Raw genomic sequence first — 24,138 nt, 5'->3', positions numbered from 1 at the left:
AAAGCATAAATTTTTCAGGGACGTAACAAGTAAAAAAGTATTATGATTCCAATAATTTTTATTATGAATATTTATTTATTTTAGTTACATTTTTTTAAATTTATACAAATCATTAAACTTACAACTATATCATTAACTAATTTAAAGGTAACTTTGAATACAGAGGGAAAGAATGCATAATGAAAGATAATTTGAATATCAAAATATATAATTATATAATAATACTTTTTATGTATAGTGCATAATTGCACAAAAAATTCTTTTTTTATAAGATATTTATATAATACAATTTATAAAATATATAAAAATACTGTAAAAATATAAATATATAATACTTAAAGAAATATGTTTATATTAAAATGATTTCATCATCTGAAGAATTACAGGTGGAAATACAAGAAATATAGCACCTATAAGATATGTTGCTTTACTACCAATGCACCAAAAAGCTGAAATAAAAAAAATTCTTATTTCAAAGTTACTTATTAAATTAAATGATTGTATAATTTATTTTTACCTGAAGAAGCTACAATAGGCCCACAAGCTCGTGCTAATGCTCCAAGAGAACGAAAAACACCTGTTATCGCACCTTTTTGATAATCAGGACCAATATGTGTTACAAGAGTCATCATACAAGTAACAACCATAGCAGTAGCTATAATATATGTAAAAATACAGAAACTTTTTTTATAATCAAAAATAAATTTCATAGATTTTTAATATCCTTACAAATTGCAAACAGACATAATCCAATTGACAATGTTAATATATCATTTGCTAAACCTATACAAATAAATGCTGGAATAATCAACCATAAACCCTAAAAATTTGAACCATGAAATCAAAAATAAGAATACAAATTTATCTTAAATATTTGAATTATTTACCAATTCCGCAGTAGATTTTGTTTTATTAGATGGAATTGTTCGTATCCAACTTCCTTGTAAGATTGCCATAATTAATCCAATTCCTAAAAACATCCATCCTTGTTGCATGCTTGTAAATTTAAATAAATAATGAGTTAAGAAAGTTAAAGTAAATTCCAAGCCACTATATATAAACAAATATATGAAATATGCACAACCCAGTGTTTTTAAATTTTTTTTGTCTGAAATAATATATATATAATTTTTATTAATTTCTAAAATTTAAAACATATATATTTATAATAATTTTACCTTGTAAATTTAAACCAGATACTCCATTAAATTGGAATAAATCTATAGGATTAATGTAAGTAATAATACCAGATATTCCAGATATAAAATTACTGCTTCTACATTTCTGTGGTAAAGATTCTTTTAAATAATAAACAATAAAACATAAATCACTTGTTGCTAAAAAAAAAGCAAATACAGCAGGTATAATATACCATGTTTCTTTTCTATTATCACTAAAAGTCCATGCAAAAAATGCTCCAATCATTGGGCCTATTACAAAACCTATAGAAAAAGCTATACCAATAAGTGCCTGAAAATAAAAAATATTAACTTATAATATTTATTTATGAATTACATTTATTTACCTTGAATGTTTAATGCTTTTTCTTCATATGTTTATTTTAATAAACTTTACCATTGCTTTTCCTCTTGTTTTTGGAGAAGTAACATCACTAATAATAGCCATTGATAAATTAATATTTCCTTTACTGATACCTCCAATAAATCTTGCTAATACAAATATAGCAAAATTACAAGAAAATGCCCATAATAGATAAGACAAAGCAATTCCTATTAAACAACATATCATCAATGGTTTTCTTCCATATATATCTGATAATGCTCCCACTATTGGAGAACTTAAAAATTGCAAAAAGGAATACATAGAACCAAGGAAACCTATATAGCAAAATTATATGTTAATATAATATAATATAAATTAATATATTAATAACTTAAATAAAATAAAAGAATAAAAATTATTAACCTCCATAAAGCACTGTATTGACCTTATCAGGAGCATCAAAAAATTTTCTTGTATTTTGTACATAATATAAAATTTTAAAATATATACCTTGATTTTTTTCTATTTCTTTATAATAATCTAATAAGGCTGGTAACAATGGTAATATCATAGTAAATGCCAAAAGATCCAACAGTAAAGAAATAAATACTATTTGAACAGTATTGTCTTTTATTTTAGTCATTATGTTTTTAATGTATTACAATTATGTAATTACAAATAATGCAGTATAAATGTAAAAATATTTATTATAAAAATTTAAATTAATACTGTAATTTAAAATACAAACTATATGATTCGCTTACATCAAGTGAACCAATAATTAATATCTTATAATTTATTTTTATTAATTCATTATATAATTAATATTTGAATAATTTCACTTTGATATTTCATACAATAATCTTCGTATTATAAATTAATTCTTTCAAAAATATAAAATTTGACTTAACTATTACACTTTCTATTCGTGCCATCGTAAAGTCTTTGAGGAATTAATTCTAGTAAGTGAAAGGATTTTGACCTATTTACTTTTTTATATTTCATTTTAATAATTCCTTACCGACTGCTCGTACAATCAATAAGAAAGAAATCTGTTTTATTACGGGAATAATGAATTCACGAATGTTTCCTATTATTTTATATCAAAATAATTATGTAAGAATTAATAAATTATAAAAATATTTATGATGATTAATTGCTTGTATATACAAAATTATTTACAAAAAATATTTACAATTTTTGTACAAGAAAGAATAATTATATAAATTTTTTTTTCTTATAATCAATATAATAAATAATTTTCGCAATGATTTATAATGATTATATGATATATTATTATTTTATTTATATAAATAAAGTTAAAATTTAATAACTTGTAATAATATCTCCAATTTCTCTTCAATTTGTAAAAATATTTGTGAATTAAAAAAAATGAAATAAATGTTTTTTAAATATTAGTTAAAATATATTACATTTGCATAAATAATAAATATTATATTCACCAAATTATGATTAATCGGTTGTTTTTATTTGTCAGTGAAGCGAAAAATGGCACAAACAGACGCACCCAGAAACATTATGTATGTTCAACTTCCGGTTGTTATAGACGACATAAAGTATTCGTATACACGAACACGTTTGAATTCATCCACGGATTCACTTCCCTGATGCGAACAAAGATCTTTTGAAACTCGTCTCAAAGTATAACGTCGCTTGGAACGGTCGTTTGTTAACACAATATATTATTATATACATATATTCATATAAAAATTTTTTTTATTAAATGATTACAAAAGGAATAATCTATTTTATTCTTATTCTTAAATTAAAATCGTAAATTATTTGCATTAATATTAAATATAACAATTTTTATGATAAATAAGAATATGTTAAGATATTAAAATAAGAATATAATTAAGAATATATTAAAATATATTATTAAATTATACATGTTAATTTATACATATTATATATTTTATACACACACACATATATATATAAGCAATATATTGAAATATAATTTGTCAAAAATTATCAAAAATTATATTTTTATATTGATAAAATTTTAACAATAGTTTGAAACTACGCATAGAACAGGTGGTCTGGAAAGCAGCAGTGTTATAATGAAAATTTAAGCAAGGGATTCAACGCTTGCCATCTGGGCTCTACGGTGTGAAACACATGCTGCACATCGATGCCATTCTCTGACATGTGTCGATATGCTTCGAAACTTGTCTTATTTAATCTTTAGAGGGCCGACAAATGAGATATTATAAACTATTAGATTCATTGGAAAGACTAATACATACACAAATATACATAAGTAATAAGTAATACACAAAATTTTTGTCAAGGCTCAATTACTATAGTGGTTTTCCGGTCTTTAAAGTTTAAGATAAGATAACAGAAACAATATATTGTAATCTAATACAAAGTCCGTTCAACATTAAACAAAAGAAATGATATTTATAGCTTAATATTATAAAAAATAAAATGTATTCTTCATTATCGTCGATGTACCTTCAACCCATATCAAAATTAAATTATATAGATATATATCGATAATAAATTTCTATTAATATTTTTTCAAATTTTATAATGATATATAACAAATAAAATTAATAATTTTCAAGAAAATCTAAGCGAAGCATCACGATACTATCACATCAGTTCATTTCAATGAGAGCAGGTATGCAAACGGACAAAAGAGCTGAACTTAAAATCCTACGGGGGTTTCGTGGAGAATGAAGAAGAGAAAGAAAAAAAGAAAAAAAATAAGCGTATAACAAGGAAAGCAGATGGAAAAATGCCTCAGTAGAGAAAATCGACAATTTTGTAGGGAACGTAGCTATCGTAAACGTATAGTGGAAATTCTTTGAACAATGAGAACAAAGAAAATTTTCGGGTACCGCGGCGGTCTACGTACCGGCTGTGTGGCAAGCTGCATCGTATGCTGTTACATAGCGTAGAAAACCCTACTGCTGTGTAGGTATTATGAACTAAGTGTACGAGCCTTTCGAAATCAGACAGCCATCGTATATACCATAAACACGAGTAGACCCTCTCTCCCATGGATTATAAATCCTCGCTCTGGTATTAAAGGGAAGACCGTCAACCCCCAATACAACGAGAAGAAGCGTTTGCTAGAAGGTATATTGAAAACGGGATTTGAATGCTGCGATGTCGCAGTTTGAAGGGTGAGAAAAAAGAAACCAACTGAAATGAACGAAGGACACAGGTAGATAGGAGGGGAAAGAGGAAAGAATGAGAAAAGGGGGGAGCAGCGAATGTTCGGACAAAAATAAGGAAAGAAAGGGAAAAGGAAAGGATTAGCGAAAAAGGACGGAACAACATGGTAGAAATAAGGAGAACAGAGGAGTACCGTATGCGTTCGACCCGTGTGCATCTATATAGAGTGTATAGTACCAACATAGGAATAAGGATATGTAAGCGCGCGTGCCCGCGCAACCGACAGCAGATGCGCTCGCAGCGGCAGCTGTCCTCCTACAAGTGGTTCTCAATCACTTTCAGTCTCCAATTCTCTTTCTTTTTTCGGATATCAATGCATGTCAATCATCAATAAAAGAATATCATTAAAGTAATATCTTATTTGAAAACTTATAATAATTTGATCAAACAATTATAATATCAAACTATATAAAATCAAATATATTATACAATTTTTATGAAAATATTTGATTTTTATATTTATTTTATGATTCTTTATATATATAATATATTACATATATTTATTGAGATCATTTATATCAGAATAATAAAAATAAATATTAAATGTAATTTAATTTATTAAAAAGAAAAATATCGAGCTTGTCAACATGTCAAAAATTCTATGCTTATTTTATACTTATTTTTATATATTTATATATTTATTTGTTTATGTATTATAAACTTAAATATTAAATAATAAAATTTTAATATTATTATTATCATTTAAAATAGCAATGTATTTAAGTTTATGATATAAAAAAATTATGTATAAAATATTGTTAAATGTATATATAATAATGAACAATTGTATTTTTTTTAGAAAATAAAGATATCTAACTATTATATTTAAGATTATATGTAGATCATATCCAATTTAATGTTTCATATTTGAAAATTTCTAATTTTTAATTTTTATTTTTTAAAATATACATATATACAAAAAGTGAAAATAAATAATAATTTATTTTTATCATCTAATCAAACTATAACCGATTTAAACCGATATTTCTAATATGAATTTGAAAATTGTCGTTACATAAATCGTTATAGTCTTGTTATTATAAGATCCGACCGACCCTTTTTTTCCCATTGGACATTTACCTAACAAAAAGCTAGAACAAGAATCATATACGTCACGAACTTGACAGGTAGAGCAAAATTCAGGACAGCTGATATAATTTTGGCGGGCTTTACCGATAGATCTAGAGTACCACAAAGTAATACAAGAAGAACAAAGAAGAAACATAAGTTAGAAAGAAAAGATAGCCTCACGTATAAATAGGCAAAAGAGATGGATTGCAAGAAAGTAGAAAAAGGATGATGGAAAGGAAAAGAAAGAGAGAAAGAGATAGTGAACAAAAGAAGAAAAGGGGAGGAACTTGAAAGAATTGAAGGTAGAAGCTAACGGAAAAAGATAGAGAATAAAAAGAGATCGAGAAAAGGACACGAAGAAAAAAAAGAGGAAAGCTTTAAAGTTGGTTGTTGCTGGTGTTCCTGCTTCGTTGCTGTTAAATAAGAATAAGCCCCCACCATCGGCCCTAAGGGGTACCTATATAGTTGGGGGCTTTCATGTACTTGGGACCCAAAAGGAATAAAGAGAGGAGACACCTGGTCACGGGCAGCAGTTTGTTGGGAACTCTCTGGGTGGGATGTTGTCACGTCTTTCGTGCTTCTCTTCGGTTATTTTCTCGAAAAACAAGTTTAACGAAAGAAGTTTTAAAAGTTTATCATCATGTTGTAATCATTATTATTGTCGTCGTCATCATTGTTGTGATCGTCATCATTATCATCGATATATTGTATATCGCGATATATATACAGTATCTTGACGTAGTGCAGTGGACGAAAAACGCGGATCGTTTGATTTGTTATATTGATTTTATAACATTTACATCATATTTTTCAATTAGGTGAGATACACAATATAGAATGGAATAGGTTAAGATAAAAGTAAGGGGTAAGGAAGAAAGAAGATAACCATGGCGTGGAATATTGGCAACCGGTGAAAGAGACGTCATTTGCTTTGATTTGGGGGTTAGGATACATACCGGTAACGTGCTTTGTCGAAATGTGTATTTATTCTACGATATTGTGATGTTCATAGAATATCAATATAACTTTTGTTTATTTTCGTTTTTTAATATTATGTTTTCAAACATGATCAAGATTAAGGACACGAATCGTTGAAAATTTTATGTACGTGTTAAAAACCATTTGATCGAATGTGCGACGTAGCTATGTGCGCGAAAATTAATTGAAAAATTTATAAAACATTCTGTAAAATATTTTAATATCGAATTAAAGTGTTATTTATATGATGTTCGACATAAAATTATGCAATTTATAATTTGTCAATCATATCAAATTGTATCTACATGTAAAGTTTGTGTATAGTTAATGGATTCTAATTCGTGTATGAAATAATATTAGCACACGACATATCATAATTTAAAAAAAAAAAAACAAAATCAATAAAAACATCCAATTTTATAAAAATCATAAAATATTTAATATAAACAATTCAAAATGAATAAAAATCTCTTCGATTTGGAAATAAATTATTTGAAGACCTAGTCGAAGAGATCAGCATTTGAAAACACGTGTTTACATAAGTAAAATTAGATATAAGTTTTTATTTCTAATAATTATATGAAAGTTATAATTTTATAGAATCTTCAATGAAAATTCATAAAATCTCAAAATTTTTTAAATGAAGAGAAAAGAAATCTATTATTTTGCATGGAAGATAGGCCGAGATTTGTGACAATGTTTCGTGATGATGTAATCTTCAATATTGCACTTGTCCCGGCCTATCAGAATGCATTATATTTCATCGACAGAAGACAAACTACAATTGAACACTAACGAAGAACAAAGGATAATCCAGAAGACGATATTAATTATTTTAACTGAATTTGTCGAAGATACTGGCAGGTTGGGATGTGGGCATTATTTGTTGCAAGGTTAGATCAAATTGCACTCGTCCCGGCCTGCTGGATCTAGTCGACCTATCATCTGTTGCGTTTCTGATATCGAAGTAATATATTTTTAAGTTTATTATTTCATTGAAATATATTATTAGAAGATATATTATTATAGAAATATATTATTTATCTATTAATGTATATCAATATCCGTTTTTTGAAATAAAAAAAATATTAAAAAAATATGAAAATTAAAAAGAATATTTTTTATAATGTATTTATACAATTAGCATATAGAATAAAAATATTAAATTTATTATTAAGTGAATATTTTACATATTTCAGATTTCAAATATATGTAAAAAATTATATGTACATTTGTAAAAAAAAAATATAAATACAAATTAAAACAATAAAGTATATATTTAAAAGAAAAAAAAAACAATCAAATTTCTATTATATTAAATTTATCATCCCAAACTTAATATCATAAAAATTAGCAATTTTTATCTAAATTTTCATCAAAATAAATGATTTTTTAAAAATATTTATATATTTATATATATGAATTTATATATATTTATTTATATATATAAAATTAAATTATATATTTAAAATTAAAACGATATATAATGAATAAATATTTACATATACATATTACCACCATTTTTTTCAATGAAATTTTAAACTATCTTATATCATCTTTTAAATTATTTTAAGTTATAATTTTTAAATATTTTTATTAGATATAAAATTTTAAAGATTCTTAAAAATTTATTCTTTAAATAATAATTGTAAATATGAAAAAGCAATTTTTTTTCTTTTTCATTTTTGAATTTATTGCAATCTATAATAAAATGGAAAAAGAAATAGATATTTTTTAAAGTTTTGTAGTATTTTTCGAGAGTACAATACAAATATAAATGATGATTTATTTTTGCATATTCAATATTCATGCTGAAATACTATTCAATTTTTTTTGTTATCAATAAAAAAAAAAAGGAATTACTTGAAAAGAGATGGGAAAAACGAAAAAAAGGCTAAGGATTAAGTTACGTTCGATTGAATAGGAAAACATAATGAAACTAGTAAAACCAATGTCGCTTTTCTTGTTGATCAGTGGAACATGAATTTTATTTTTCATTCATATCCTTCAAGTAGAAGACGTGGTGCAAGCATCCCCTTTTAAGAGTCTCACGGTTTGAAATAAAACACCTGGCTTCTTCCCTATGTGAGCACTATATAGTATACATACATACGTACAATTACATGTTAGCACATTTACGCGCACGCATATTCTCACGGCAGAGGACTGCTTCTCTTCGTGGACTGGTTTTGGCTTCCTTATAAACTTTATTCAATTCTTTGTAATATGCCAAAGGGTATACTTCAATATGTGTATGTATATGTATACGCATACATACACCTACTATTCATATGCTAAACAATAAATGTGTTGAAAGAAATGAATCTCTATCTTGTAGATACGGCTGTGCAGCTGCCATATTCATCTATTATATGTATGCATAAATCCAATGGTAAAGAATTTTTTAATTATAAGATCAGAAACAAATGATTCGTTGAATCATTTTAATAAAAAAGGTTTATAAAGGCTAATTCTTTAATACTATAATTTATTGCAATATTAATTTTACAATCAATTATAAATTGCAATTCTTGGTAAAAAACCGTTTAATTATAATTTTGTCAATATTTAAATAATAGCATAAATTTTCCCATTTTTTATCGAAGAAAATTTTTTACATGTATATTTTTTGAAATGTTTTAAACTGAAAAAAATAAATGATCAATCATTTTATTTAATATGTATATATAAATATTTAATCTTTTATATATCATATTTAATTAATTAATTTAATTAATTAATTTAATTGATAAAAAAAGAAAATTTATAATTATAAATTATTACATATGTATATTTTTAATTTTAATTTTACTTTCTAAAAAAAATAAAAAAAAAATATATTATTTGCGATTAATTTTTTTGCTTCATTTTTTTCAATTTTGCATTCATTCCGATTTATCAAATATTTACTGAAATATTTATAAATTAAATAATAAAATAGAAATAATATAATATTGAAAATTTTATTTAATACTTAATATTACTTTTTATTTAATATTTAATATAATAATTTAATAATGTCATTGAATGAAATACAAATTTTTAAAATTATAAAAATTGTTCCATGAAAATTTGTTGTAATATATTTTTATACATATAGTTAATTGATATTTCTCTTTGTGAAAAAATTAAAGCCCGTTATAGAAAATCTACTTAAATAGATATGAGAAAAGCATGTAAATTTTGTATAGTATATGTATATATGTATTTTTTCTCAAACAATTTTCTTTTAGGTTAAAGAAATAATACACATATTATCTATATAGAATTGTATAGACAAATATGTATTAGAATTTTTATTTTTACGATTTTCAATAATATTTTAAATAATATTTAAATATAAAGATTTAATATTATAAGAAATATTTAAGAAATATTTATTATGAATCACTTCAAATGCATTTTAGATAGGTTAGTTATTTTTAGTACAATAGTTTAAAAGAAAATTTATTTAATTTCAATGAATCAGGATTCATTTATAAAAGAATATATCATTATATACCTTTTTTCTTTTTGATATTTTTTTTAAAATAAATATTTTTTTTCGTAGGACTTCACGATATGAGTTCAGAAGGTTACAATCTTCATTGTCAGTATCAAATTCCAAAATTCAAATACCTGCTAGAATAAAACGTGATCCTACTGATATTTTACGTGTAAGTATACTAAAATTTTTTTAATATACAAAAGATTTGTAATATTTTACATTTAAGTATTTATTCAATTTCACTTTTTTATTTTTTTAATTTTAATTTTAATTTTTAAAGGCTCTTGAAAGTACTATACCTAAAGATTCTAATGTGCATATAATGAAAAATTATATATATCATAATGATCCTTATTTACTTCCACTGAAAAAATTGGATTATCGTATTTATGCATTATCATATGAATCAGGTAAAAGAACTGCGATGTGGATTCATAAAGAACATAGCGATTTATTTCCAAAACATCTTTCAAATCCAGAAATTGAGGTAAATTTTATTTGTTATAGAAATAATTTTATTTAGCATAATGTGTTATATTTTTATATATATTTTATTATATATATATTTTTTAAATAAATATAAATAATTTTTAATATGCATTTTAGGCATTTAAGCCACTTCCAAAGTATACTGATAAAAATCAAGTATCAGAAGAAATATTATTACATGCTATATCTCAATGTTTAGTGTCTGATGCTTTACATATCTATAAGTTATTAGATGCTAATGTTTCTAATGAAACAAAACAAGCACTTTTAGAATTATTGTGTTTTTATAACAACGAAAGTTGTGCAACTAACAATTTATTGATTGAACAATGGTTTTCTAAATCCAAAGAAAAATATATTTGGCAGTAAATATTAAAAGAAAGAATCAAGAACTAATTTTATAATTGATATTATTTTTAATAGTTTTGTATTTCAGGTATGAATCAGAGATTAGTGAATTATATAATTTCTTAATAACTCAAGATTATTTAACAGCAGCAGCTGCTCATAATATTATGATATGTGGTTTAACAAAATATTCAAGAGTAAATCAATTTTAATTCTTATAATAAATTCTTGTATCTTTGTTAAAAATTTAATATTTTTAATTTATATTTTTAGATAGATGAAGCTTGGCTATTATATCAAGAATGCGAAGAAAAAGATATTCCATTAAATCTTACTACTTGGAATTATATAATAATATTATTTGAAAAGATTTTTAATACAAAAGAAATAAAAATACATTATTTGTTTGACATTCTTAAATCAATGAATCAGAAAAAAATTAAACCAAATATTCAAACATTAAATGCTGTTCTTAATGTGATTACCAAATCAAAAATAGAAAATCTTACAGATGTTATAAAACATTTACTTGTAGAATTCAAAAATATGAACATAAAATTTTCACTAGCGACATATTATTATATTATGAAAGGATTTACAAATCACAGTAATTATATATTATTTATAATTTATTTGTTTTAATTCTTTATTTACAAAATTATATTTTCTTACAGATGACAAATCACATGATAATTTCATACAAATTCTACGTACAATAAAAAATAAAAAATTTACCATTCAAGATCCAATGGATAATAAATTTTTTAAATATGCTATGTATTTAGCTCTTAAGTATAGTGATAGAGAAGCTGGTGATATAATCCATGAACTTCTTCTTACAGCAGATAATTATAAATTTATTTCTAATTTAATAATAGTACGTTTTATTTAAGGATTTTATATAACAAATTCAATATTTTCTTTTCATGTAATTATTTTTTTTTTCATATAGGAAAGTGATTATTATAATGCATATATATTGTTATTGTTATCAACAAGTACAGTTGAAGAATTCTTTGAGTCTTATGAAAAACTTGTTCCAAATGTATATGTGCCAACAAAACGACTCTTAATGGATATAGTAAATGAATTAAAATTTCATGATCCACATGTTTTAATAAAATATATACCGAGATTATGGTCAGACATAAATAACTATTGTCGTATGGATCTTTCAGTGAAACTTACTCTAATATATTTAATGAAAATGGATATTTTATCAGCTGATTCACCTTTAAGGACAATTTTTATAAATGCAGCATGGAATTGTTGGAATGATATAAAGGTTAACAGTATTTATTTACTCATATTGAATTTAATGATGTTTAAAAAAAAAGTACAATAACAAATAAACAATAACAATAAAAAATTTGATATTTACAGAAAGAAATTAAAATAAAAGGAAAAACAAATACTCCAATTGAAACTGCCATGGTAGCTTATATAGCAACAATATTATTACACGGTGATTTTGTGGAAGAAAGTATCGAAGTTCTGACATATATTAACAAACCAGATCTATTTATTCCAACAATAAATGAAAATCAAATAAATGAATTATTTGACAAATATATTTCAAAGCAATGTATTAAAGGATGTTTTGTACGTATATTTATATTAATAATTTTTTTTTTCATTCGAATTTAAAATCAAAAACATAAATTTAAGACATTTTTTTTTACAGCTTGTTCTTGATTACTCTGTGAACTCAGGATTTTCAAATATCGATCAAATGGTTATCAAATTGCATAATCTTCCAGAATTTACAAACGTTGATCGTGACAAATTGATTAATTTAGTGGGAGAGAAAGTTTTACATATATTGGATACAGAACATTAAATTAATCTCGATTATGTATAAAAAAATAAAATATTTATAACATTATTTATTTAATTTTTAACATATTTTTTTTTATCTCTACAATTGTAAACGAAAATATCATCACATGTATAAAACTTATAATATTTCGTATCATTTCTCTATTAAATTTCTGTTGTATGTATAAAAATTTCAATCAATTTGTCATTCAAAGAATTGAAATTACGTGCATGATTGGTATGTATTAATGTCCTTGTCCCCCTAACTAGGGTACTTACGATTAATAAATTAATGTATGTATGCGATAGTGGGAGGTACTATTCACTCGTCCCTCAAATGCTTATTTCCTGCATCGAGTAACTTAACATCGTAACTCATTCGTTCACATATAAAAGCTAAAACGTTGTGATATTTATCGATTCAAGAATCTTATAATTATATGAAATTTTTCTTTTAAACTTTTTTATTGTCTTTAAAATTTTGTCTTTAGAAACAGAATAATGGATGAGAAAGAGCATATGCATTTTACATTGGAATCTGTGCGTAAATTGATAATGAAAGATGAACCTAATGTGGAAATTACCAGTTTGGAAGAAGAATTCGGTTCAGGAAGAGGTGACAACTATACATCTATGTTGTATCGTATTCGAGCAAAAGGTCGAAAACAGATCAAAAATAATGAATGGACCAATTACGAATGTGCAATAATTTACAAAGTTTTACCCCAATCAAGGGAACATCGTGAAGCTTTTAAAAGTGAACTACTATTTCAAAACGAAGTAGCATTTTATACGCATGTATGGCCTGCATTAAATAAGTTACAAGCAAATGATAGAAAAGTTTTTAACGGCGTTGCAAAAATATATGCAGCACAAATTGATTTTATCGCTATGGAAGATTTACGAGAAAGAGGTTTTAAAATGGCAGATAGAAGAAAAGGATTACAACTTGAGCATTTGAAACGAACATTGAAAGCTTTAGCAGGTTTTCATGCACTGAGTTTAACTCTTAGAGAAACAAGGTAAATTTAATAATAATTTCTTTTCTTTCTTTTCTTGTTTTTTTCTATTTTTTTATTTTTATGTTGTATTATTATATCTATGTATATATATATATATATATATATATATATATGGATGCATAAGGCCGGAGGAATTTGCAAAACTGATAGATCCAAGTGAAGGTAAAGGTATCCAAGAAGCACTTTTTCGAACAGAAAATGAAAATTGGTACCGTCAATACTATCAAGTTGCTGCTAAGAATGCTATCAGAATGGTATCTGATGGTCTTCCTCCTCATATGGAATCCAAAAGAATCGAAATAATGGAAAAATTACGAGCATTTCTTAATGATGATGTATTTTTTCGCACTATGAGCGAATTAGTTGCTATGCAAGGGCCCCTTACGGTTTTTTGTCATGGTGATTGTTGGACTAATAATATTTTATTTAAAGACGATTTGACTAAATCAAACGAGGAAGTAAGTATTATATATAGATAATATTTACTATCATTTAGTAGTAAAATAAAACAAAAAAAAATATTTTTTTTATGTATATTATTATATTAAAATATAAAATATTTGTTGAACATGCATGTTATTCAATTTTATATTATATAAGAAAAATCAAGAAATAATGTTTCTTAGTATTATTTTATTATTTATTAATTTATTACTTATTAATTATTAATTTTAAGATGTTCAACGTATTATGATTTTTTTGTTTTTTATTATATATCTTGTACAAGTATTATTTTAACAGTATTAAAGAAAAATATTCTTGTAATTCATAAAATTTCTGTCAAAATAAAAGTTGTTCATATTTAATAAGTCATTTAGTTTTATTTAGTTTTCAAGTATTATGCATACTTGATAGAATTAAATAAATTATGTTTTTTATCATGAAATAGGATATTTTTATAAATTCTATTCCCATATTAATTAAAATTTATTGAAATAAAAAAGAAAGAATAGACAAGTATAGTGTAAAAATATTGCTTATCATTATCATATTTTTTACTTCATTTGCGAAATAAAAATAATATGAATATGAATATTAAGATATATCAAATTTCAATTATGTTAACTTAGGGAATAGAAATTGGAAATATTACAATGTAATTGGATCAAATCTTAAATTACGATTAACATTATGACTTTACAGGTTGTCTATTTAATTGATTTTCAACTAACTCGAGTTGGTTCACTTGCCCTTGATCTTGCGAATTTGTTGTACTGCTGTGCAAGTGGAGAAATTAGACGAGCGCACATGACACAACTTCTTCAACATTATCATTTCCATCTAATGTCTTCATTACATACGCTTAATCCAAAACAGCCACCAAAAGATCCATCTGTGATGTGGGAACTGTAAGTAATATTACGTGCAATGTGTTCGTAAGAAAAAAAAATATAATTGAAAAATTTATTAAACGAATATTTTTAAAGCACTTTTAATCTTACTATTCATCGTATAGATTAAATGAAGAAATGCGACGATGTGGCCGATTTGGTGTAGGTCTCGCATTGGATATTTTACCAATTAGTACGTGCGAAAGTGAAGAAGCTCCAGATTTGTATGAAAAATCAGAAATGAATAAAGGAAAAGAAAATACACGAGCACCACCACGAGAAGGAGCTGAATGTGCTCGACTTATGACTGATTTAGTTTTGGAGCTTGTGCATAATCATGCTTTATAGATTAAATTATAAAAAATCTTTATAAATACTATTCTAGAAAATCTTTGTTATGTTGCTATAAAATAAATTAATTTTAATGTAATTAAATATGTAATATACTATTTAATATAATGTTATATATATGCATATTATAAATTATATAAATTTTTGTCATTTTATATAATGCAAAATTTCGTCCAAAATATCTAATTATATTAAATGAAAATAAATAAAACAAATATTATTCAATATTGCAAAAATACTTAGTAGTAAAAATTTTACTCATACTTTTTTCTATGTATATCTTCATCATATACTTATCATATCATATGCTTTATCAATATCTGATGCATTTCATTATTATTATTTTAATTAATAATTACAATTTATGAATATGATATATAACTTACAAAAAACTTATGCTTGTTGTGGAGGTGTATGTGATGGTGGTTGTTGGGTTGATGCTTGAGGGCTTGGTGGTTGTTGCTGCTGTTGTTGTTGTTGTTGTTGTTGAGCAGTAGGTTGCCATGCAGGATGTTGATTTTGTTGTTGTTGTTGTTGCTCTTGAGCTAAACGTTGATGCGCTTGTTGTCTGGCTCTAAATTCGGCTGCTTTTAATTGTTCCAAATGAAACTGTTGTCTTTCAGTAATGAGTTGTTGTCGTTGATATTCAAGCCCTTCACGTTCTCGTTCCATTGTCGTCTCCAATTCTTCAAAATGACGTAATTTAATTTCTAATTTCTTCATTTGTGTTTCAACTAGCAGCGCCACCAAAGCTTTAATTTTACGTTCTTCTACAGCTGCCAAATGTTTTGCTTTAACGGCAGCTGCTGCTAACGCTGCTGCAGCTGCAGATTGAAGTTGCGCATCTCGTACCACCTATATGATAATGAAAAGAAAAAAAAATATAAATAAATGAAAATATAAAAAATATAAATATATTTTTTTATATTATAGAAATATTTAATAAATGTGAAAATATAAAATAATTATTTACCTTATCTCTCTTTTCTTTTGCCTCCATAGTTTCAGCATCCATGGTTGATTTTGCATCTTCTTCGGTTTCTTTCAATTCGTCTTCCTTTTTTGTTATGTCCAATTGACTTTGATCTATTTCAGATTCTTTAGGCTTTTCTGGTTCCTCTTTTTTCATTTCCATAGTAGCTGTTGTTGCAGAATGTGGAGAAGTAACTGTAGTGCCTGTAGTTGAGGGTGGTGTTGTATCATCGGGAGGTTCGGGTGGTCCAGTCCCAGCTATACCTGATTGTGCTAATCCTGCAGCTGGATCAAACTTACCTAAATAATTCGAAAATAATTAATATAACAAAATTTTATTTCAGTCATTAATAAGAAAATTACGAGAAAAAGATTAATTACCATCAGAGTTAGCACTAGCTTGAACATTTCTTAAGTGTTGATCTAATAAAGCAGCTGGTACTTGATCTTTAATAGCTGCAAATTCTTCCATAGCAGCTTTGGCTGCACTTGCAGCAACTCTAGGATCAACAACTGAAGCTAAAAATGCCACAGTACTCATAACTGGATTGCCAGCTTTAGAAAATGGTACCGGTTGATAAGCTAATGGACCCAAACCCTCTGGTCCGCTTTCTTCTAAATAAGGATCTTCTATGGGAAGTCGTAGGAAATGCAAGATACATTCATCCTGTGTTCTCGAACCAACATGTTCACAGACTTTATTCCAATCATCTTTGTGTAATTCTAATCCTTCTAATAGTAAAAGTGTTTCTTGTTCTGTCCAATCACGAGTAGCACCAGCAGCTTGTTTGTTTTTTAAAACTGCCGGTTTTCTCGAATACTGATCAATTTTTAGCCCAAAATTTGCCATCACTCCAGCTGAAGTTTTCTCTTCTGTTCCCAAACCAGATGATTTCTTTTCTAAATCAAGTAATGTTTTTGCGGCTGAAGGTTGTGGTGTTTTCGGAGGATTCGGATTAACCGGAGCTAAACCTGATGGAGTATCTGATAATACATGGAAATGTGATGTTGGAGGTGGACCCATAGGTGTTGGTCTTGATTCTGCATCTACTTGGTAATTAATAAGTCCCCATTGTTCCAAAAATGCATGTACACGCATGATTGCGCATACATCTCCTGCTAAATTACGCCTACAAGCAGTTGATGTAATATATTCTGTAGGATTTAATCTATAGGTATCGATCATAAAATTTCTGTATGCAAGATAAATTTCTGGCGTTTTAGATTTATTTTTACCATTAAAAAACTCAGATAAAGCTCTTTTTTCAATAGTATGAATCGAATTATAATCAAACCAAGCAGAATAACTAGGAACAACAATATGATGTGTTTGTTCAGTGACATTATCTTCTGGTTCGTCTCCTTTACTCCCTTCCCCTCTTTCTTTACTTGCATCTCGTTCTTCTCTATCTTGAGTACTTTGAGAACTTCCTTTATCTCCTTCCATAGGTTCATCCAAATCCGCCATATTACCAGATTTAAGTGGTTGAAGTTCGTTATCTTGTTTCTTACTACCTGTTGTCGTTAAAGTACTGCCACTTGTTGGAATATTACCTTGACCAGTCACTGGTGGATTCGTAGGAGTAGCAACTACTTCTACGATTCGAGGTTCTGCTGGTGGATCTTCCATTCCTTGAGTGAGATCGTCTTCTTCTTCTCCACCACCGCGGGATTTCTTCGGAGTCGCAAGTGATGATGAAGATGAAGTTTGAACACCTGATGGTGCTCTTGCGCTTTTACGTTTTCCTGGTTTCGGCGATGGACTAGGAGATCGTTTCCTTTTTGGTTTTTTCGCTGAAGGAGGAGGATGAGATGGTTGAGCCATTAAATCTTCTACCGAAAGTCGGTATTTATGTATTTTCTTTTGACCATTTTCATCTATTTCATAGTCTTCTTCGTTCATCCATTCATTATATTGATCTAAATCTAATGCCCATGTTGCGGCTACTTTGTATACTGATTTCATGTTTGTATTTGTAAGTGTACCTTCTGGGAAGTCCCAAGGAAGATCTAATGTAGTCCAAGAATCGTAACTATCAGGAAAATAGTACCAATGAAGAAGAACAGATCTTTCTCGTCTCATACAAGGTCGCGCGTATTCTTCTTCCATAGGATCAACTGGAGGATAAATTATGTGTGTAGCATCTGTCTCACTTTCAGAAATACTACCTTGATGTCGACGAACTGCTTCTTTCACTTTTGCAGCTGTTGATTTATCTACATCAGGTCTCACGTATACACTTGGTATAATCATACATCGATTTTGTACCAAAGCTCGTTCAGCAGCCATTAACATTTCTACTGTTCTGTCCATACGAGATCCTGACTAAAAAAAAAATTTTTTGTGCATTATTGTTAAATTATGTTTATAATATCATATTTACTTTTCCAACAGGGAAGTCAAATCGACGCCATCCTTGTTCTTGTTTAAAACGATATGCAGTAGCAAGAATATGACACAAACCACCTCCTGGTTTAAAATCTAAGAAACATTTCATCTAGAAAGTTTATAAATAATTTAATTATTTTTTAAAATAATATTTAATTGCATAAATTAATAAATACATACAGGAAGTCTTGTCATTGGTGGTTTTGAAACATTTTTTCCTAAATTATCTTCTTGAAATTGCAGTAATTGCACTATCAATGTAGCTAAACTTTTATTAGTTGGAGGATCCGTTTGGACATACTAAATATTATAAAAAATAAGAAATATTACATGAAGAAAATATTTTAAATTATTAAAATATAATATATTATACATTTTTTATACACACATTATATTAAATATTACATAATACATAACATAACATATATAAATTATATTAAATAAAATTGAATTAATTATATGAGTATCATGTATATATTATTTATGTAGTTCTATATATAAAAAGTTATATATATAAAAAGATAAAATAAATTATTTGCAGTAACTTAAAAATAAACGAAATCTTATAAAATCTTTTAAAAAACAGATAAAAACTAATTCATGTTAAGAAATGCTAACATATTATACAAACTAGTAAATTGATTATTGGACGCCGGGCATTTAGATATACCTTTTTGCAATTTTTCAAAAGCCATTGTTTAACTGCATCAAGTTGTGTAAGAATTTCCTGGGACTCAAAAAATTTTGTATTGGGTCCACCGTCTTTTTTAGGTCCTAACGCGAGCATCCTTTACAAAATTAGCTTTAAAAATTATTGGATATGTTACAAGAAAGAACACCGCGTTTCTTGCAAACATGACACACCTCTGAAGTTGCTTCGAGCCATATTATTCTAATACAAAAATATTTTGATTTATTTGTAAATTTTTCTTTTAAAAAATTTAAAAATCTTTTATAACTTATAAATAAGTATTTTCTAATAAAAAAACAAAAACATATTTTTATTTTTCATATATAACCTTAACTGATAATATTTACTGCTAACCACGAATGAAGCAGATAGTGGTTTCTCAATTGGCAAACATGATTTTAAATACAATGACTCGAAATTATTTGATAATCTAACTTACTATTTCTTCACAGTGCTAATTATATTATAGGTTATAAATCGAATAAGATTATATTGAATGTATAATTATGTCTGATAAAGAAGATGTTGATATCAATAAGAAGTTCGAAGATTTATTATTTGCCGAAGAAAATGCCCAATACATAGGTTACAAAGAAGGTTTTGAGGTTGGCAAAAAGCAGTTGGTAAATGGATTTCATTTTGGATATCATAAAGCTAGTTTGTTGGGTGCACAATTAGGATATTATAGCGGTATTTTGGAACAATATTTAAGTGCAAATAAATGTAATATAGAGAAAGGTGTTTGGATTGCAAAAGAACTTTTACAAGATATTTATAATTTTCCTAAATATAATGATGAGACAATAGATATATCAAAAACTATAGATAATATTAAATTTAAATATGCCAAGTTTTGTGCATTAACAAAAATATATGCGCCATATCCAGAAACAGATAAACTTGATTTTTAATTATACAGAATTATGATTGAATAAATATAAAATCAAATAATATTCTTTAATATTTTGACTTTTTATTATTTTTCATTTCTGATAATATAAAACGTATCGTTTTTAAGAAAATTTATGCAATATTGCACTAAATTAAATATAATATTATATATACACATGTATACATATAGTTATGTATGATAAACATTTTGATAAAATTTTATATTTTATTAATACTTATCAAAAATTAATAAATTGTCATATAGTTGATTTTATTACTGAAAACTTATGGATGACATGTTTACCAGAAACATTAAGATTAGAATTAGAAAAAAGTGAATTGAATTGGATTACTTGGGCAGAAAATGACAATTTTCCTACACTAAATAATTTTATAAAGTTAGCAAAATCTTTATCTTTGCAATCATGTTCTATAGAAATAAATTCAGAAGATTTTGCAAATACTTTACCTTATATTAATAATTCAAATAAATGTATATATAAAAGTATTAAGATAGAATTTATAAATGCAAAGAAATTACATGAAGTTATATCCCTTGGAAACATTATTGGGGAAATTGCAGCAAAAACAAATAATTTAGTAATAGATGCTGGTGCTGGCAAAGCATATTTGTCAACATTTTTAGCAGAAAATCATAAAGTACCTGTACTTGCAATAGATTCTTCACAATTATGTAGCAATGGAGCAATCTGTAGACAAAAAAAGTTACAAAAGAAGTTGATGCTTTCTCCAATGCTGGTATTAATAATACTTAAATATACATTCGATTTTCAATAAACAATATTTAAATAGATAAATTATATTTTGTTTTAGGTACGTTATGTAGTTGAAGAAATAAATGATAATACTGATTATATAAAAATGATAAAACAAAATTTTTGTGATTGGAATATAAATAAAAATCTTATATTAACTGGTTTACATACTTGTGGTTCTCTTACTGATTCAATTATTAGAACATTCTTAAGTACGAAAGATATTAATATTTTGTGTATAGTACCTTGTTGTTATCATTTGACAAATGAAACATTTAATAAAAAGATTAGTTTTTCTAAAAATGCTAGAATGTTAGCTCAACAATCTGTTGAAAGAACTGTAAAGAATGAATTTGTATCTTCATCATTATTCTACAGAGCAATTTTACAAGTAATTTTTCATTCTTTAGGTATATTTATTTTTATATTAATTTAATATATTATACGTTATTATTCTTTTTTTATATAGTACATTTCACTTTTCTTTTTTTAATAGGTATTTATAATGCTAAAGTAGGCCGTGGAGGACCTTTACATGATTTTCCAACTTATGCTTTATGGGCATTCTCAAAAATTGAAATAGATTTAGAAAAGGTAATAAAATTTTTATATAATAGATGAATATTCTTTTCTAAATAGAATTCTTATATCTTTAGATACCATCACGAGAAAAATTGACGGATACATTTCAACTTTATGCACATTTAATGAAAAAATTTAATATATTCCAAATGTTGAGAATACACATTGGTCTTGTATTAGAGGCAGCAATCATGTTGGATAGAATGATATTTTTACAAAAGAGCAATCAATGTTCTAAATTTGCGATATTACGTTTATTTGATCCTATGTTATCTCCAAGACGTTATGGTATTATTGCGGTAAAATAATAATAAAGAAGAAGATTTAAGAATGAAGGAACAAATAACACACATGTCAATATAGGAAAAATAATTTTAATATGCTTAAAAAATTTCATATATAATATGAGTAAATGTTATACATTTCCTAATAAAAAATATTTATTAAGAGTGAATTTTATTATTTTCTAGATGTAAATTTTTCAGTAATGAAGTTAAGTGTCATTGATTTCAGCAGATTGGAGATAATCCATAACAGATGAATATCCTTCTTCTTGTGCCAAAGGAGCTAAAATTCCAGTAGGAGGTAAACCATTTCTTGTTCTACATATACTGCAATTACATAAACCGCGACAAGGTGGGCAAGCCCAATTCTGTAAATTTTTTGCAATAAAATAATTATTGAAAAGTAATAATTATAGAAATAAATATATATATATAAAAATATAAAACGTACAGGATCCTTCAATGCGTCAACGGCATTTTCACCATATCGTCCTTTTAAACAAGGTCCGCAAAATTGGCCTCTTAGTCCGACACATTCTCCTGAACGACATACCGTTTTTGTATCCAATGTTTTTTGTCTACACTGATGACAACAAGTTCCATTTATTTTACAATATTGTTTCGAAGAACTTTTTTCCGCAATATTATTTAACATTTCGTCCGTAATTTCATCAACGGATGGTATATTATCAGGATCATATGGACTTTTATTTACATTATAAACTCGCTTTTTATTATATTCATTTTTAGTTATATCATACGAATCGTCACTATTATACTGTTCTTCTTCTTCGTCTACATCACAAACTCCTATTTTCATTAAATCAATCGATCGTTGAAAAGGTTTTGCCCATGGAAATAAAACTTGCAATTTAGGTTTATTGTTGCTGGATTTAATTAAATCTTCCTCATATTCTGAAATATTGTGTTTAGTTTGATTCTTTGTTCTACTTCTTGTGTTATATCTCTTACGAAATTCAAGTTTTACATTCTTAATTCTAACAGTATTATCAATGGAACTAGAAATAGTTTTACGTCTTTTTTTAGGTGGTTCATTCTCTGAATTTTCTTCATCTTTATATTTTTTATTCAATTCTTTTACTTCGTCTTTTTGTTTTTTAAGATCTTTAAAGAACTCTGCAAACTATTTTGTTAAATATTAGCAAAAACATTGATTTGTTATAGGTTAGAAATTTAAATTATATACAAAAATACTTACGACGGCATTTCTTTCAGCTATATTTCTTTTTCGTAATTCATCATAATCATTTTCACCCATGTTAAAAATTTAATTGACAAGTCAATTTTTCACACGAAGTAAATATGCACATTTAAAGTATCAGAAACGAATAATAAAACTCGTTTGAATCGTATCACTGATGCTACGAACTTTTATGGCGTATTGACAAATTTGGCGGGAAAAATTTATATAGATTATTACGGATATAATTTTGAGAAAAATCATATAGAGATACATATATTTTCAATTATTTATTAATTTATATTTATTAGCGAATTACTGAATTGTTGTAAAACGAAAATTATAAATTTATAAATAAATATTTATAAATTTTAAGATAATTTTTTTTACATGAAGAGATTGTAATTAAAATATAATTAAAATATAATATTTTTATAATAGTTTGATAATGTTTTTATATTGAGTAATATTAAACTATATAATTTATGTATAAACGTGTTTTTTATTTATTATTACGTAATTGAAACTTAAAAAAAAGAAAAGAATATAGATATGTTCGATTTATTATGATTCATTCAGTATTTTGAAAAATATAAATGATACAATTAATTAATTAATATATGCATAATTAATTAATACATTCAATAATTAAATAATGTTTCAAAAAATTGTTTGATATATTATTATATAATTTTAATAATATTTCTACGGATATATAGAAATTATATGAAAGTCAACTTTAAT

General features: G+C 25.8%; 7 protein-coding genes across 14 annotated transcripts; 4 read left to right on the top strand and 3 right to left on the bottom strand.

The window, feature by feature from the left end:
• Positions 1 to 190: 190 nt before the first annotated feature.
• rtet (major facilitator superfamily domain-containing protein rtet) lies at positions 191 to 3,092 on the bottom strand. Of its 3 annotated transcripts, none has more exons than XM_003692134.4 (7): positions 1,927 to 3,092; positions 1,576 to 1,838; positions 1,179 to 1,470; positions 888 to 1,108; positions 730 to 820; positions 518 to 655; positions 191 to 449 (listed from the first exon to the last, which is right to left on the bottom strand). In XM_003692134.4, the coding sequence occupies exons 1-7, from the start codon at positions 2,144 to 2,146 to the stop codon at positions 355 to 357; spliced, it is 1,320 nt and encodes a 439-aa protein (XP_003692182.1). In that variant the 5' UTR covers positions 2,147 to 3,092; the 3' UTR covers positions 191 to 354. The 3 variants fall into 3 exon arrangements, with proteins under 3 accessions (XP_003692182.1, XP_086758771.1, XP_086758770.1); XM_086902645.1 differs by having other exon boundaries at positions 888 to 970; XM_086902644.1 differs by having other exon boundaries at positions 2,014 to 3,092.
• Positions 3,093 to 8,611: 5,519 nt separating this feature from the next.
• Positions 8,612 to 12,971, top strand: LOC100868567 (small ribosomal subunit protein mS39). 2 transcript variants are annotated; one of them, XM_086902591.1, is made up of 11 exons: positions 8,612 to 9,014; positions 9,101 to 9,154; positions 10,313 to 10,418; positions 10,530 to 10,736; positions 10,856 to 11,103; positions 11,175 to 11,283; positions 11,360 to 11,693; positions 11,761 to 11,963; positions 12,039 to 12,371; positions 12,470 to 12,688; positions 12,771 to 12,971. In XM_086902591.1, exons 4-11 carry the CDS (start codon positions 10,572 to 10,574, stop codon positions 12,924 to 12,926), a joined length of 1,767 nt encoding a protein of 588 aa, XP_086758717.1. In that variant the 5' UTR covers positions 8,612 to 9,014; positions 9,101 to 9,154; positions 10,313 to 10,418; positions 10,530 to 10,571; the 3' UTR covers positions 12,927 to 12,971. The 2 variants fall into 2 exon arrangements, with proteins under 2 accessions (XP_086758717.1, XP_012339768.1); XM_012484314.3 differs by lacking the exons at positions 8,612 to 9,014; positions 9,101 to 9,154 and adding an exon at positions 9,763 to 10,173.
• A 250-nt stretch (positions 12,972 to 13,221) lies between these two features.
• Positions 13,222 to 15,844, top strand: LOC100867355 (uncharacterized). Of its 2 annotated transcripts, XM_086902592.1 has the most exons (5): positions 13,222 to 13,307; positions 13,396 to 13,926; positions 14,051 to 14,384; positions 15,070 to 15,275; positions 15,383 to 15,844. In XM_086902592.1, the coding sequence occupies exons 2-5, from the start codon at positions 13,406 to 13,408 to the stop codon at positions 15,603 to 15,605; spliced, it is 1,284 nt and encodes a 427-aa protein (XP_086758718.1). In that variant the 5' UTR covers positions 13,222 to 13,307; positions 13,396 to 13,405; the 3' UTR covers positions 15,606 to 15,844. The 2 variants fall into 2 exon arrangements, with proteins under 2 accessions (XP_086758718.1, XP_003692050.1); XM_003692002.4 differs by lacking the exon at positions 13,222 to 13,307 and having other exon boundaries at positions 13,309 to 13,926.
• mor (SWI/SNF- related protein mor) lies at positions 14,446 to 19,782 on the bottom strand. 2 transcript variants are annotated; one of them, XR_015290584.1, is made up of 7 exons: positions 19,640 to 19,782; positions 19,150 to 19,269; positions 18,965 to 19,078; positions 16,962 to 18,906; positions 16,582 to 16,880; positions 15,369 to 16,463; positions 14,446 to 15,273 (listed from the first exon to the last, which is right to left on the bottom strand). XR_015290584.1 is itself a non-coding variant. In XM_031915429.2 (7 exons), the coding sequence occupies exons 1-6, from the start codon at positions 19,754 to 19,756 to the stop codon at positions 16,002 to 16,004; spliced, it is 3,057 nt and encodes a 1,018-aa protein (XP_031771289.2). In that variant the 5' UTR covers positions 19,757 to 19,782; the 3' UTR covers positions 14,446 to 15,273; positions 15,995 to 16,001. The 2 variants fall into 2 exon arrangements, 1 of the variants encoding a protein (XP_031771289.2); XM_031915429.2 differs by having other exon boundaries at positions 15,995 to 16,463.
• Positions 19,783 to 20,084: 302 nt separating this feature from the next.
• Positions 20,085 to 22,600, top strand: LOC100867238 (putative methyltransferase-like protein 25). Of its 3 annotated transcripts, none has more exons than XM_086902593.1 (5): positions 20,744 to 21,310; positions 21,386 to 21,737; positions 21,824 to 21,921; positions 21,984 to 22,317; positions 22,426 to 22,600. In XM_086902593.1, exons 1-4 carry the CDS (start codon positions 20,744 to 20,746, stop codon positions 22,215 to 22,217), a joined length of 1,251 nt encoding a protein of 416 aa, XP_086758719.1. In that variant the 3' UTR covers positions 22,218 to 22,317; positions 22,426 to 22,600. The 3 variants fall into 3 exon arrangements, with proteins under 3 accessions (XP_086758720.1, XP_086758719.1, XP_012339766.1); XM_012484312.3 differs by having other exon boundaries at positions 22,423 to 22,600; XM_086902594.1 differs by having other exon boundaries at positions 20,085 to 21,310; positions 21,984 to 22,600.
• On the top strand, positions 20,167 to 20,621 carry LOC105734965 (uncharacterized). Its single transcript, XM_012484313.3, has one exon. It carries the CDS (start codon positions 20,167 to 20,169, stop codon positions 20,569 to 20,571), a length of 405 nt encoding a protein of 134 aa, XP_012339767.1. The 3' UTR covers positions 20,572 to 20,621.
• Positions 22,268 to 23,620, bottom strand: LOC100867473 (uncharacterized). The gene is made up of 3 exons (XM_003692003.4): positions 23,413 to 23,620; positions 22,645 to 23,337; positions 22,268 to 22,561 (listed from the first exon to the last, which is right to left on the bottom strand). Exons 1-3 carry the CDS (start codon positions 23,470 to 23,472, stop codon positions 22,403 to 22,405), a joined length of 912 nt encoding a protein of 303 aa, XP_003692051.2. The 5' UTR covers positions 23,473 to 23,620; the 3' UTR covers positions 22,268 to 22,402.
• Positions 23,621 to 24,138: the final 518 nt, after the last annotated feature.

The sequence above is a fragment of the Apis florea genome, unplaced genomic scaffold (genome assembly GCF_048593485.1).
Source record: "Apis florea isolate Af1SG1 unplaced genomic scaffold, ASM4859348v1 contig_2272_pilon, whole genome shotgun sequence".
In the NCBI taxonomy this organism is placed as follows: Eukaryota; Metazoa; Arthropoda; class Insecta; order Hymenoptera; family Apidae; genus Apis; species Apis florea.
This window is presented reverse-complemented; position numbering and strand designations above follow the sequence as displayed.